The 16488-nt window shown below is 42.8% G+C and overlaps 1 protein-coding gene across 1 annotated transcript in view; it reads right to left on the bottom strand.

Annotated features, from left to right (window-relative positions):
• Window positions 1-397: 397 nt before the first annotated feature.
• The window catches only part of cct7 (chaperonin containing TCP1, subunit 7 (eta)), a 40892-nt gene continuing 24801 nt past the window's right edge, over window positions 398-16488 (bottom strand). Inside the window, exons 7-12 of the mRNA XM_072256795.1 lie at window positions 13828-13992; window positions 8384-8572; window positions 6095-6192; window positions 2445-2577; window positions 1761-1967; window positions 398-851 (exon numbers count right to left, since the gene is read on the bottom strand). Of these exons, the coding sequence (XP_072112896.1) occupies window positions 627-851; window positions 1761-1967; window positions 2445-2577; window positions 6095-6192; window positions 8384-8572; window positions 13828-13992 (1017 nt within the window). The 3' untranslated portion in view covers window positions 398-626. The remainder of the gene's footprint in view (window positions 852-1760; window positions 1968-2444; window positions 2578-6094; window positions 6193-8383; window positions 8573-13827; window positions 13993-16488) is intronic.

Below are 16488 nucleotides of genomic sequence, written 5' to 3'. Positions count from 1 at the left end.
ACATTCTAGTAAATCTTCTCTGTAGTCTCTCTATTTTGTTGACATCTTTCCTATAATTCGGTGACCAAAACTGTACACAATACTCCAAATTTGGCCTCACCAATGCCTTGTACAATTTCAACATTACATCCCAACTCTTATACTCAATACTGCATGTAAGTGATAATAAACCTGATTTTGATTCGTTGGTGAGTCCAAATGAAGGGTCTCAACCCGAAATGTTGACTATTTCCCTCCACGAATGCTGCCTGACCCACTGAGTTTGCGTTTGTGTCTAGGGAAGAACGGATAAACACAAGGGAGAAAGAAGACAATAATATGGTGACAGGAAGGAAGAGCAAAGAGATCAGTCTGTAACTGTGATCATACGACACAAAATAGACATAAAACTTCAGGCTTGTTGAAACTGGAACTTTATTTCTCAGACATGCTTCCGTCAGAAATACAAATGATGAAAACAATAAATAGAGCTGAAAGTTGGAAGATCTCTGCAGAATACTGCCCCCAAGCACAAGATCACTCATAAGGGGCCTGCCACACAAAAACTTTATGTGTGGCCGCAGAAGGGCTGCTGATGGAATGCAATCAGTGCTGGGTCTGCCCTAGTAGAGCTATGCAGAGCTGACTCAATGACCCAGGGGCCTGCCTCTGCCCCGACCCTTGGGCAGAGCTGAGGAATCTACAGTGGAGCGTGGGTTCTTGATGGTCTCATCCACAGACAGAATCAGGCACGCAGCCTCCGACGCAGCGGTAAGGGCGTTGATCCGCACTACACATGGCTCCCAGACGCAGGCCTCAAAGTTATCTGCAATGTCCTCGTTGTTGACATCCACGCCATACCACATTCCTCCCTGCAACAGTAAGCAGGACATCATCATCACTACACGGACTCTGGGAAGGGACTGTGTTCAATCACAACTTCCCACAGCCCCTTCTCTCCTTCTCCTTCCCCGCTTAAGATTAAATTGCATTAGCTTTATTGGTCATATATACAGTTGGATGGCACGGTAGTGTAATGGTTAGCACATCACTTTAAAGTGCCAGTGACCTGGGTTCAATTCCTGCCCTGTTTGGAAGGAGTTTGTATGTTCTCCTCATGATCATGTGTGGTACCTCCTGATGCTCCAGTTTCTTCCCACATGGGTATAACTGGGCAGCACGGGTTTGATGGGCCAGAAGGGCCTGTTAATGTGCCGTATCTAAATAAATAAATATACGCTGAAACATACAACATACAGTGAATGAAATGTTTTTTTGTGTAAACAGCCAACAAACTGAGAATGGGTTGGGGGGAGGGGGGGTTTCACGCAAGTATCACCAGCACAGCATGCCCACACTAACTAACCCTAACTGGTACGTCTTTAAAATGTGAGTGGAAACCCAGTCAGTCATGGGTTGAATGTACAAACTCCCTACAGAACATGGTGTGAATCAAACCCCAATCATTAGCACTGTAAAGCATTATGCAACCACAATGCTATTGTGCCACCCAGAGAGATATGGGTCAAACACAAGCAAATAGGACTGTCTTAGATAGGAAGCTTGACTGGTGCAGCCCTGATGGCTCAAAGGGCCCACTTCCATGCTATGGGGGAGAGGACAATCAATCATGAACATGGATAGAATCTGCTGGAGAAACAAACTCTAAGACCCAAGAGACTGGAATGGCTGCTCCCCCTCCCTGTAATGCAATAACCATGCCTGAGGTTTTCACATGTGTCCCATGGGTGAGGGAGGAGTGGTCAGAGACTGGTCCTTACCTGGGCATGTTTGGCACGTAGCTTGTTGAGGATGTTGGTGGCGTCAAACCCAGCATTGTCACACAGCTGCCGTGGGATCACCTCCAGGGCCTTGGCATATGCCCCGATTAGAAGCTGCGCTTTGCCAGGGATGGTTCGAGAATAGTCCCTCAGGTACTTGGAGATTTCCATTTCAATGGCACCTCCCCCCGCAACCACAGAGTCGTTCTGTGAAAATAAGACGCAAAATGGATTAGAGAGCATGTCATATGAGGATAGGTTGAGTGAGCTAAGGCTTTTTGTTTTGGAGTAAAGGAGGAAGAGAGGTAAAGGTGTACAAGATGATAAGAGGCATGGGTAGAGTGGACAGCTACCACTCCCCCACCCCCTCCCCAGGCAGCAATGGCTAACACCAGGGGCATAATTTGAAAGTTACTGGAGGAAAACATAGGGGTGATGTCAGATGTAGGCTTCTTTAACAGAGTGGTGCGTTTATCATTTCCTGTCAGTCACCTTATGCACAGAGACTTCTGTGGCTAGCGTTACTTTATGAACATACAATCAATATATATAAGCTATCTTACGTATTTATATTTATGCTTTTTTATTATTGTGTTCTTTACCTCAACTATTTTGATCTCCTTCACACTTGTGTACTAGAAATGACATTAAACAATCCTGAATCTTGAATTTTTAAGCTCTCACCTTGATGGCCCGCCTGACAATCATGATTGCATCATGAAGGGAGCGCTCTGCCTCATCCATGAACTGCTCAGAGCCTCCTCGAAGAATGATCGTGCACGTCTTGGCCTTGGGGCACCCAGTGAAAAAATTGTACCTAGGGGTGGAGGTAAGAGAGGTTACCAGTGTCCATTGCAGATCCCCAAAACAAGCAACAGTTTAAACCCCAGGTGAGCCATGGCAACACAAGAGCATGTTACTTCATTTAGAAAGACATCTGAATGTTCTTCACAATGTAGCTCCTGCTTGGTTAGTCAAAATGACTACCTTCAACTCCACTGGGTCATCTGGACCTTTATGTCACACTCTGCTAAGAACCAACCCCAATGTCATCATCAAACCTGCTGACAAGGCCAGTGTGTTGTGGTTTTATGACCTGATCTACACTGTGCAGGCATGGAGGGTCCAGAGGAGATTGACGAGAATGATCCCGGTAACGAAAGGGTTAACATAAGAGGAGTGTTTGATGGCTCAGGCCCTGTACTCACTGCAGCTTAGAATGAGGGGGATTGTACTGAATACTGAATGTTGGAAGATTTAGACAGAGAGGATATTTCCAGTGGTGGGGGAGTCTAGGACCAGAGGGCACAGCCTCAGAATCCAAGGATATCCTTTCAGAACAAAGATGAGGAGGAATTTCTTTAGCAAGAGGGGGGTGAATCTGTGGAATTCACTGCTACAGGTGTCTGTGGAGGCCAAGTCATTGAATATATTTAAAGCAGATATTCATAGGTCAAAGGCAGAAGGCAGAATAGGGTTGAACGGGGTAATAAATCAGCCATAATGGAATGGCTGAGCAGACTCCATGGGTCGAATGGCCTAATTCTGCTCCTATGTCTCATGGTCTTAAACTCACAGATGTTAAATGTCAACAGCCCAGACACTTCTTCATACCTCCCTTTTCACAACTCCACTGACCATCATCTCCCAGTCACCGACCCCATCTCCTCAGGAGGTCTTCCCTCCAGCCTCTGAACTCACTGTCCTCTGTGCACACTGCTTCTATGTCCTCCCTGGGAGACCCACAAGCTGGGTTCTTGTCTCATGGGGCTTACTTCTGTCTAGCTTTAACCTGTTCTTTCTCTCCTTATCCAGTCCATTCCCGCTTATATCAATGATACCTCTGGTGGCCTATGCCTCTTTGGCAGCTGATTCCAAGTTGTTGTCCAATCCCTCGAACCGCTCTGTTACAGCAGGACAGACTGACATCTCATACACACATTGTCCTGGAACAAAGGGTCAAGCAAACCCCTCTCCAACAGCACCCTTCTTCAAGTAGCTGAACTTGTTATGGCACTGAAAATCTTCCTCAACTCTACTCCCTTAACAATGTTGATGAGCAGAGGGATCATGGGGTTCAAATTCATAGTTCCCTGAAAATAGCTACACAGGTTGACAAGTGGTTAAGAACGCTTGCCTTTATTGGTCAAGGCATTGAGTTTAAAAGTCACGAAGGTGTATTATTATTGCAGCTTTATAAAAATTCTAGTTAGGCTTTATCTGGAGTATTGCATAGAGTTCCAGTCACCCCTGGTTGATGTCAAGGCTTTGGAGAGGGGGTAGAAGAGGTTCGCTAGGATGCTGCCTGGATTAGGGGTCATGTGCTATCACAAGAGGTTGGACAAACTTGGGTTGTTTTCTCTGAAAAGGCAGTGGCTAGATATCTAATGAGAGGCATAGATAGAGTAGACAGAATCTTTTTCTCAGGGTTGAAATGTCTAATACCACAGGGATGCATCTAAGGTGAGAGGGTGTAACTTCAAAGGAGATGTGAGGGGCAATTTGCTCTTTTACACAAGAGTGGTGGATGCCTGGCATGCACTGCCTGGGGCGGTGGTGGAGGCAGACCTTTAAGAGACGTTTAGACAAGATTGTGAGGAAAATGGAAGGAATAGTTTAGTTGGCCATTTGATTACTAATTTAATTGACTTGACACAACACTGGGGGCCGAAGGGCCGGTTCCTGTGCTGTACTAGTCTACGTTCCATTCCAACTGAGACACCTTTCCATATCCTTTCAGCTTTTCAAAAGGGCTGCTCTCTCTGTAATCCCCTGGCTTACCTCTTCCATCTCAACCAATCACCATCCATCTTCTTGTGGTAGCTTTCTGTGCATCCACAGAAGATTCAACACTGGCCTTTATACTACCTGTACATGAATGCCCTACCATATACTTCCAGCTTTGCTCATTTAATTTTATAAACTAGTAAATGAAAGGCAAATGCAATGTCAGCATTCATTTTGAGAGGAATAGAATATAAAAGCAAGGATGAGGCTTTATAAGGCATTGGTCAGACCACATGGAGTATTCTGAGCAGTTTGGGGCTGCTTATCTGAGAAAGATGAGCTGGCATTTGAGAGGATCCAGAGGAGATTCACGAGAATGATTCCAGGAATGAAAGGGTTAACATAGACCATAGTCCTCCAAACACCTCCCATTCTTGTACTTATCCAAACCTCTCTAACGCTGCAGCTGAACCTGCACCCACCACTTCTGCTGGCAACTCATTCCACACTCACACCACCTTCAGTGACGAAGTTTCCCTGAAATATTTCACCTTTCACCTATGACCTCCAGTGCTGGTCTCACCCAAGCTCAGTAGAAAAAGCCTGCTTGCATTTACCCTATCTACACCCCTCATAATTTTGTACATCTCTAACAAATCTCTCCTCATTCTCCTGCGCTCCAGGGAATAAAATTCTAACCTATTCAACCTTGCCTATAACTCAGGTCCTCAAGTCCTGGCAGCATCCTTGTAAATTTTGTCTGACCTCTTTCAACCTCCTTGATATTTCCTTTAGTTAGGTGACCAGAACTGTACACAATACTCCAAATTTGGCCTCACCAACACCTTATATGTCATAGAGAGGTTTAAGGTAAAAGATGTAGGAGGTTTTGAGGGAACCCAGGTAAGAAACTTTTCACCTAGAGGGTCTTGGAATCTGGAAGGCACTGCCTGAAGTGTTGGTGGAAATAAGACACTCTCATTACACATAGGTATCCAGTCAAGCACTTGAAATGCACAGAAGACTACGGATAAAGTGCTAGAAGATGAGATTAACACTGATGTTGTTGTCAATCAAAGGGCCTGTTTCTCTGCTATATGGCTCTTATAGTTCACCTGTTCGAGTTGGCACATTTATCATTAGTTCTACTAAAACTTTCTCAGCAAGCTTCTCAATTCTTTTCAAGATTACACCTCATTTACCTTTTCATCCCATCTGAGGTACATGGACCTTGTTTTGTCCAGTTGCGTATCATGTCTAATTCATTCTGGCCACCTCAGTTAATTCTAATGTCCACTCTGATTTGAACTTAACCAGTTTCTGAATCCAGGTCCTTCATACATAAGAGAGGCAGTAGTTCCCAACACTGAGATCTGAATCATCTCACTCAGCGTTGGTGACAGCATCAATGAAGTCTTGTATTTATCTGAAATGTCACATGCATTATATCCCAATGTAATGCCTCAGTCAGTATTAACATTTTGGTCTATATACTAACACCAGTGTTGCTGTTGCTGTGTGATAGATCCATGGTGTGACTCCATGTACAAACAAAAAGGTTAATGCTAGGCTTCAGGCCATGCAGATACAAACCAAGTTTCAATTACCTTTCACTTCCAACCTGGACCTCCTCAAACTGCTCACACTGTCCCAACACATCCTCTGTCATGGCATTAACACTGGTCTGAATGGAACCACCGCAAGCCTGAAGGACACAAACACAAAAATGTCTGCAGGGACTCAAAAGATGCACCATTCCATTAATATCAAGCAGTACAGTAGAGAACATTCAGCCCACAATGATGTAGTGACCTTTTAACTTTCTCTCATCAATCTAACCCTTCCCTCCCACATAGCCCCCCATCATTCATATGCCTATCCATATTGTCCCTAATGTATCTGTCTCCACCACCATTCCAGCAGTGTATTCCAAACATCCACCATTCTCTATGTGAAAAACCACCTCTGACATCCACCCAACAACAAACACAAAATGCTGGAGGAACTCAGCAGGCCAGGCAGCATCGATGGAAAAGAGTAAACAGTCAACAGCTTACTCTTGACTTTTCATCCTTTTTCTCCAGTCCTGATAAGGGTCTCGGCCTCAAACGTCAACTGTTTACTCTTTACCATAGATGCTGCCTGGCCTGCTGAGTTCTTCCAGCATTTTGTGTGCGTTGCTTGGATTTCCAGCATCTGCAGATTTTCTCTTGCTTGTGATCTAATATCCACCCTATATTTTCATCCAATCACCTTAAAATTATGCCCCCTTTTGCCATTTCCACCCTGGGAAAAGTATCATCGCGTTTCTTAGATCCTGACTATTCCAAACTAATCCTGCTTTGATGGTTGTTTGGTCAGACGGCAAATCAATTTCTGTGGCAAGGAGCGGATTCCGAACTGGAATACAGAAAGGGTTGACCTATAGGTAAGAAATTTGGAAAAATAAAAAATAACAAGAGAACCCCATAACACTCTCACCATTACATAACTCAAATCCAACAACTGCTCACCTGTTACCTGAAGTAGCTAAGACCACAAGACATAGAAGAATTAGGCCATTTGGCCCATTGAGCCTGTTCTGCTATTCCATCACAGCTGATTATTATCCCTCTCAGCCCTATTCTGCCTTCTTGTAACCTTCTGATGTTTTTAATAATCGAGAACTTATCAACCTCTGCTATAAATATATATGCAATGAATTCCACAGCCTCACCATCCTTTGGCTACAGAAACTCCTGTTCTAAAGGGGCAGCATTCTTCTATTCTGAGGCTGTGCACTGAGATCCTAGGCTCCCCCACTATAGGAAACATCCTCACCACACTCAATCTATCTAGGCCTTTCAACATTCAGTAGGTTTCAATGAGATCCACCCTTTATTCTTCTAAACTCCAAGTACAGGTCCAGAGCCATCAAACTCTTCTCATATGTTAATCCTTTTATTTCTGGAATCATTCTCTTGAACCTCCTCTGGATCCTCTGGATTGAATCAACATCAGTTTCATTAACTCCCAGACAATTTTATTAAGTATTAAAAATAGAAAGTGTTGGAGGAACTCGGGTGAGGCAGCATTTGTAGCCTTTCCCCGAAACTTTCTCATTTTTTCAAAGTTTGGAAGATATTCAGATTTCCAGAGTCTACAGCTTTGCTTTTGCTATTATATTTCTTATCAACAATTTCATGGAGATGAGGTCCTATCAATTGCAGCGGGCCTTTTAATACAGGTTGTGGTAACTGCACTACAATGGACAGAAAGGCTCCACAGCAGGTAGTCAAAACCGCCCACAGCATCACCAGCACCAGCCTACCTACCCTCAAGGACATATATATGAAAGCTGTCGGGAAAAGGCGAACAATATCACCACACACCCTGCTCACGGACTGTTTGTCCCACTCCCATCAGGGAAGAAACTATGCAGCATCCACACCAAGACCACCAGACTCAAAAACAGTGACTTTTCCCAATCTGTAAGGCTGATCAGCATCTCCACCAACTAACCCACCCCTCCACACTCCAACAGCCCCAACCATTACTACATTATCATTTCCTGTCAGAGTCACCTTATGTACAGACACCCATGTGTCTAGCTTCATTTTATGGACATACTATTGACCTAATGTGCTATCTTATATTTACTATGTTTTTTTTACTGTTGTGTTACCTATCTTATTGTGCTGCATCAGACTTGGAGTAATGACTATTTTGTTCTCCTTTGCACTTGTGTACTGGGAATGATCTTAGACAATCTTTAATCTTAAATCAATCACAATACATAGTGACACCCATGGATCTGATTCCCAGATCTAGCAACAGCCAAGTTACATCAAGTACACACTTCACACAGCACATTTCCATTCAAACAGTTTATCATTAAACTCTGCGGAATCACTGACCATCATGGTCCGCTTGAGATCTTCTTCTGGTACTCTGCCAGCACAGAACAGGTCCCTATCAGCAAAATACTGGGTTGCCACATCTCCAATGGGAAGCTTCGACAGCACAACCTTCGCTCCGGACTGGTAGATCTTCTCAAGCTTATCATAAAGAATATTCCACTCAGCATCAACTATGGCCTGGTAATCCTAGAAGGGACAAGAAACCAGACTAGTTAATAGCAGGTTCAAGTAAAGAGGGGAAACAAGTGGTGTGGTGCACCAGGGTGGTAAAATACATTGGTATGATTGACCAGGGTGGTCAAGAATCGGCTAACATTGGAAATTATCAGTGGTAGGGCAGAATCGGTGCAGAAAGAAGCAGAGGCAGTGTTTGAAGTCAACCTGAAATATTAATTCTGCTTCTCTCGCCACTGATGCTACCTGTTCTGTCTGCCAGCATTTTCTGTTTTTATCTCCATCATAGACAGTCCCAAGCCTGGCTGCGAAAGGAGGAAGGTTGGACATGGGCAAGCATCTCCATCCTATAAAAATCCAGAGCTACCAAAATGGCACCAGAAGCTCTAAAGACTTCATCTCTAGGAGAGGTAGTGTCTTTCCTTAAATGCACACCTGGGACAACTTGAAAGACTGGATAGATTCCAACAATGCCAGCATGTATTTTTTTAGATAAAGGGCATAAAACTGCCCACAATACTCCAAAAATGTGGTCTGACCAATGTCTTCACTGTGAGAAGACACTAGCAGTGTGCCCAATGTTGAAGACCGTGTGGGAAGAGAAGTGAGTGCAGTTACTATTACAGGGGAGAAGGTGCTCAAAAAGCTGAAAGACCTAAAGGTACATAAATCACCCAGACCAGGTGAATTGCACCCTAGGATTCTGAAAGAGGTAGCAGTAGAGATTGTAGAGGCATTAGTAATGATCTTTCAAAAATTACTGGACTCCGGCATGGTGCCAGAGGACTAGAAGATTGCAAATGTCACTCCACTCTTAGGAAAGGAGGAAGGCAGCAGAAAGGAAATTATAGACCAGTTAGCCTGACCTCAGTGGTTGGGAAGATGTTAGTCAATTGTTAAAGATGAGGTTATGGAGTAGTTGGTGACATTGGACAAGATAGGACAAAGTCAGCATGGTTTCCTTAAGGGAAAATCTTGCCTGACGAACCTGTTGGAATTCTTTGAGGAGATTACAAGTAGGATAGATAAAGGGAATGCAGTGGACGTTGCATATTTGGACTTACAGGAGGCCTCTGACAAGATGCCACACAGGAGGCTGCTTACCAAGTTAGAGCCCATGGTATTACAGGAAAGTTACTGGCATGGGTTATTGGTAGGAGACAGTGAGTGGGAATAAAAGGATCCTTTTCTGGTTGGCCTCCAGCGACTAGTAGGGGTCAGTGTTGGGACTGCTTATTTTTATGCTGATTATCAATGATTTAGATGATGGAATAGATAGCTATACGGTCAAGTTTGCAGATTATCCAAAACTTGGTGGAGAGGGCAGATAATATTGAGAAAACAGGTAGGATACAGAAGGACTTAAGACAGATTAGGAGAATGGGCAAGAAAGTGGCAAATGAAATACAATGTTGGAAAATGCATGGTCATGCACTTTGGTAGTAGAAATAAATGTGCAGATTATTTTCTAAATGGGGAAAAAATCCAAAAATCTGAGATACAAAGGGACTTGAGAGTTCTGGTGCAGAATCCCCTGAAGGTTAACTAGCAGGTACAGTTGGTGGTGAGGAAGGCAAATGCCATGTTCGCATTCATTTCCAGATGTCTAGAATACAAGAGTAAGGATGTGATGCTGAAGCTTCATAAGGCACTGGTGAGGCCTCACCTTGAGTATTGTGAACAGTTTTGGGCTCCTTACCTAAGAAAAGATGTGCTGTAATTGGAGAAGGTTCAGAGGAGGTTCACAAGGATGATTCTGAAAATGAAAGGGTGGGGGTGGGCTCTCATTGACACCTTTCGAATGTTGAAAGACCTTGACAGAGTAGATGTGGAAAGGATGTTTTGCATGGCGGGGGACTCTAGGGCGAGAGACACAGCCTCAGGATAGAAGGGCATCTATTTAAAACAGAGATGTAGAGAAATTTCTTTAGCCAAAGGGTGGTGAATTTGTGGAATTTGTTACCACAGGCAGCTGTGGAGGCCAGGTTGTTCGGTGTATTTAAGGCAGAGAATGATAAGTTCTTGATTGGTCACGGCATTAAAGGTTATGGGAAAAGGGCAAGGGGTGGAAAAAAGGATCAGCCATGATTGAATGGCAGAGCAGACCTGATGGGCCAAATGGCCTAATTCTGCTCCCATGTCTTGTGGTCTTACGGTTTTATAAAACCTCAGCATTACATCCTTGCTTTTATATTCTAGTTCTTTCAAAATAAATGCTAACATTGCATTTGATTTCATTAGCACTGCCTCAACCTGCATGTTAACCTTTAGGGAATCTTGGACGAAGATTTCTAAGACCCTGATTTTTTAATTTAGAAAATAGTTTCCAGTTAGTGATGACCCCAAGTTGTTGATGACAGGGTACGTGGCAGAGATCATTGACAATCATGGGTAGGTGATTAGACCATCTCTAGTTGGAAATTGTCTAGCCTTTCTGTGCTCTTTTCCTAAATGCTGACCAGGCCTCCCATCTGAGGAGTGGTAAATGAAACTGAGCATTATGCAATCATCAGTGAACCCTCCCATTGTTGGATCTATGTTGGAAGGAAGATCATTGACAATAAGATGAAGATGGTTGGGCCACAGACATTGATCTGAAGAATTTCTGCAGAGGAGTGATGATGAATTTCTGACAACCACAACACTTGTATGCAGTGTGACTTTAACCAATGGCTGTTTTATCTTGGATTATCACTGTGGGATAATAGTGTAAAATTGCTATTTTTCCTCACAAATTAGTTCTATTATTAGTTCTAATTAAAAATGAATACAGTATATAACGAGCCACGTTACCCAGCATCCCACAAATTTAACCCTAGCCTAATCACAGGACAATTTCCAATAATCAATTTACCTACTAACTGGAACGTCTTTGGACTGTGGGAGGAAACCCACCAAACACGGGAAAAACATACAAACTTTATTACAGAGGGCATCGGAATTGACCTCTGACGCCCTGAGCTGGGAGTGTCGAACTAACCGCTATGCCAATGGCGTAATCATCTCTATACATGAATTTCCAGTAATTGTAGCATACCTGCTTCTGTATTTTTCAAGAAGCTTTGCAGTTTTTCTACAGCAGGTGTAACACCTCTTGAATCTGGCTTTTTTATAGTTTAATTGCTGTTGGAATGTTGTTATACTTCTAGATGGAGATAGTTTTTGTACAAAACTACCACAAATTTGTTCTCTTTTTCTATTTGTTCTTTGCTCTTGCAACACACAGTAAATGGTCATAATCGACAAGTTTTAAGCCTCATTCTTGACTGCCAAAGAACATCTGGATCCAACACCACTGAGTTTAGTTTTTGAATGCTCCTGCAGCACTCAGTCCACGGTTGCCTTGGCTATTCTACACTTACGGTAATGTGTGCGATTCTGGTCACCTCTTTGCACAATGTTTGTGGAGAATTTGGTAGAATCCAAAGTGGACATCATCAACAGGAGGTACATGAGCCTTAGGTCCCACACCAACAGGTTCAGAAACAGTTAATACCCCTCAGCCATCAGATTCTTGAACCAGTGGGGATAACTTCACTCACCCTATCAACTGAACTGATTCCACAACCAACAGACTCACTTTTAAAGGCTCTACAAGTTGTGTTCTTGATATTTATTGCTTGTTTATTAATTAATTAGTGCTTTCTTTTCTTTTTGTATTTGCCCAATTTGTTGTATTTTGCAAATTGGTTGTTTGTCTATCTCTATTGTGTGTACTTTTTCATTGATCATTTCTTTCTATTTACAATTGCCCACAAGAAGGTGAATCTCAAAAGTCGTATATGGTGACATATATGTACTTTGATAATAAATTTATTTTGAACTTTGGACATTGGTGCTACTTAATAAGACTAATGATGATATCTTCCACCAACATGCCAATGACCGGGAGTAAACAGATTAACTGGATAGGATTTATGTGATGTACAGTATCCAATGTGCAAATACAGTTAAGATGGGATATTAAGAAACAGCTGAAAGCACTAGACACAGTAAAGGCCAGATTAACCTCTTGACTCTATCACTGAAGATCTGGCCTCCAGAAGCTACCTCCTCTGGAAGTATTAGGAATTCTCAATATTGCAACCCCTGTACTATTTTTTCCCAGCAGTGTAATGGGAATTAGTAAACAGATAAGAGATTGCACAAACTTCGGTTGTTTTCTCTCGAGCAGCGGGGACTAAGGGGAGATCTGATAAAGGTTTATAATGAGAGGCATAGATAGAGTAGACAAACAGTATCTTTTCCCAGGACTGAGATGTCTAAAACCAGAGGGCATGAACTTAAGGTGAGTGGTGGGGGGGGAGAGGGTAATTTCAAAGGCGAAGGGGCAAGTTGTTGTTGTTTTTAATTTTTTAAAAATATAAACACAGGGAGTAGTGGGTGCCTGGAATGTGCTGCCTGGGTGGTGGTAGAGGCAGAAACATTAGGCACATTTAAGATACATCTAGATAGACCCACGAATGTGAGGGAAATGTAAGGATATGGATAGTGCGTCAGTAGAAGAGATTAGATTCGTTGGCCATTTGATTACTAATTTAAGGGCCTGTTCTTGTGCTGTACTGTGCTATATTCTATGGAGCTGCATGGTAGCGTAGTGGTGAGCACAATGCGTTATAGTACAGGCGACCAATATTCTCTCTAAAGTGTGTATGCATAAACATCTTTTGCTACTAGCGCACAAAGGAATTTAAACTGCGCACAGAAGGTTGTCATCCTCTACATCATTGGCACGTTAAGTGTATTTCACGATCGTACGCAATCACACTTCCTTTTCCAATTTCTGACGTGGACAGTGTTGACAATGTAGAGTTTGCAATGATTTGTCTGCAGATTTTAGAACTGGTTTATTTATACTGTTTTTATTGAAGAAATTATTCATGTGCCTGTTGTTGGCACTGGGCAAAAAAATGGATAGCACAAGATTTTTGCACACACTGGTCATTACAAATTAGAGGGAACATTGCAGGTGACGCAGGTTTAATTCCTGCCACTGCCTGTCATGAGTTTGTACTTTCTCTCTTTGATGGGTTTTCTCTGGTTTCCTCCCACAGTCCAAGGAGCTACTGGTTGCTGGGTTAATTGGTCATTGTAAATTATCCCATGATTAGGCTAGGATTAAATCATGGGATTGCTGGGTGGTATGGCTCGAAGGGCCTATTCTGCACTGATCTCAATAAATAATAGCTCTAAACTACACATTCCCTCCACCCACTGCACAAACACAGAATGGAATTAAAAACTGATCTGTTCTCCACAGCACTGACCTCAACATTGTCCACCCGAATCTCTGCATTATCTTTCTCAGCTTTGAGTTCCAGTTCCACATTCAGTAGGGCAATCCTTGGCTTGTCGTATTTCTTGGGCTGCATTTCAAATCCAGCGTAAGAGAACGTTTTCTTGAAGGCGACACCAGCAATCAATTGAGATTCCTGTGGTTAAGACCAAAGATGAGAGAATTTCACTAAAGCTGGCAATTTCCACATTATGATGGGACAGAGTGACAATTGATGAGTGGTCCAGCATTGTTTATACACGTGCAGAAGGTCAAATATTAACATGTGCAAGATCATCAGCAACCAGACCACCCAGTCTTAACTAATAATTCAAATAAAATGGTCAGGGACCAGACACAGCCTCAGAATACAAGGATGTCCCTTTAGAACAGAGATGAGAAGGAATTCCTTTAGGCAGAGGGTTGTGAAACTGTGGAATTCATTGTCATAGATGGCTGTGGAGGCCAAGTCATTGGGTATATTTAAAGCAGAGGTTGATAGGTTCTTGATTAGCAAGGGTGCAAAAGGTTATGGGGGGAGAGGGGGAGTAGAGGGCAGGAGAATGGGGCTGAGAGAGATAATAAATCTGACATGATGGAATGGTGGAGTATGCTCAATGGGCCAAGTGGCCTAACTCTGCTCCTTTGTTTTATGGTTGAATGGATGGACGTGACGATGAGACAGAAGTACATTGTGGATCCTCCAGTGCCTGACTTACGAACAGCCCCTACATACCATTGTGTGCTTGAGAGACCAGTGGGGTAGGGGTTTGGTTATTGTGGGGCTGGGGAGGTGGGGAATCTCAGTTTGTGGCAATTTCATTACATCATGCAGAGAAATCTGAATGCCCTGATTGGACTTCATATTGCTCTTAGTTAGTCTATATTTTGATTTAAATATAAACAAAATATTAAAGAAAAAAGAAGGCTAAGCAGGAGGGGAAGGTTAGACTGATCTTGGCGTAGGTTAAAAGCCAGGTACAACATCATGGAATGAAGGGCCTGTACTGTGCTGTAATGTTCAATGTTCTATTGCAGGCAGCTGTATTTCTAACTTACAAATTGTTCAGTTCTCAGGAATGAAACCCCGTCATAATCCGGGAAGGACCTGCATGTAGAAATTCACAAGACTAAATAAGGCTGCTTTCAATCCACGCAATCTCTCATGGATGCTGACTGACCTGCATGTTTCCCTTATAATTTATTGGTTAATAAAAAAAATATGATTATATCAGCATGTAGCTTAAGGGGCTCATGGAAAAAGAAGGATCAGCAGGTCTTAAACAAAATAAGAGATAATTCAAAAAGACAAGAGCAGAAACTTACAAATTACATCTGATTATACATCACATCAACAGCAATCTCATAATCATGAGATTAAAGGCGCAATGGGAGCAGAGTTATAAATCTGATTAGGACAAAGAACAGAAATAATGCTAGATAGCCTTCAGACCAGAGAAAGTTATACAACCAACTATCAATGATCATCATTACAAACAGATGTAATCACAGCTGTCCTGCTGAAAAGTCTTGGCCCAAAATGTGACCTGTACTCTTTTCCATAGATGCTACCTGGCCTGCTGACTTCCTCCAGCATTTTGTGTGTGTTGCTTGGATTTCCAGCATCTGCACATTTTCTCTTGTTTGTAACTTCAGTTTACATCAGACACACTCTTAAAAATGCAATCACTAAACCGTAAGACATAGGAGCAGAATTAGGCCACTTGGCTCATTGAGCCTGCTTCGTCATGACTGATTCATAGGAAACATTCTCGCCGCATCCACTCTATCTAGACCTTTCAAAATTCAGTAGGTTTCAATGAGATCTGTACCACTAATTCTTCTAAACTCCAGTGATGACCCAGAGCCATCATACGCTCCTCATATGTTAACCCTTCCATTCCTGGAATCGGTCTCATGAACCTCCTCTGGACCCTCTCCAATTCCAGCACATCTTTTCCAAGATAAAAGCCCAAAACCGTTCACAATACTCCAAGTGCGGTTTGACCAATGGCTTATAAACCCTCAGCATCATAACCTTTCTCTTATATTCTAGTCCTCTCGAAATAAACCCTAACATTGCATTTACCTTTCTTACAACTGACTCAACATGCAAGTTAACCTTCAGGGAATCCTGCACGAGAACTCCCAAGTCCCTTTACACCTCTGATTTTCTAACTTTGTCACCGATTAAAATATAGCCTACATCTTTATTCCTTCTACCAAAGTTCATGACCATACACTTCCCAACACTATATTTTATTCGCCACTTCTTTACTCATTCCCCCAATCTGTCCAAGTTCTTCTGCAGACTCTGTTTCCTCAACATTACCTACCCCTCCACCAATCTTTGCATCGTCTGCAAACTTGGCCACAAAGCCATCAATTCCATCATCCAAACATGAGGAAATCTGCAGATGCTGGAATTTCAAACAACACAGATAAAAGTTGCTGGTGACCGCAGCAGGCCAGGCAGCATCTCGTTACCTCTTCCTAGAGATGCTGCTGGCCTGCTGCACTCACCAGCAACTTTTAATTCCATCATCCAAATCACTGACATATAACATGAAAAGAAGCAAACCGAATATTGCCCCCTACAGAACACCAGTCGTCACTGGAAGCCAACCAGAGAAAGCTCTCTTTATTCCAACTC

Source organism: Mobula birostris, chromosome 4 (genome assembly GCF_030028105.1).
Source record: "Mobula birostris isolate sMobBir1 chromosome 4, sMobBir1.hap1, whole genome shotgun sequence".
Taxonomy (NCBI): domain Eukaryota; kingdom Metazoa; phylum Chordata; class Chondrichthyes; order Myliobatiformes; family Myliobatidae; genus Mobula; species Mobula birostris.
Note: the sequence above shows the minus strand (reverse complement) of the source record. Positions and strands in the feature narration are given on the sequence as shown.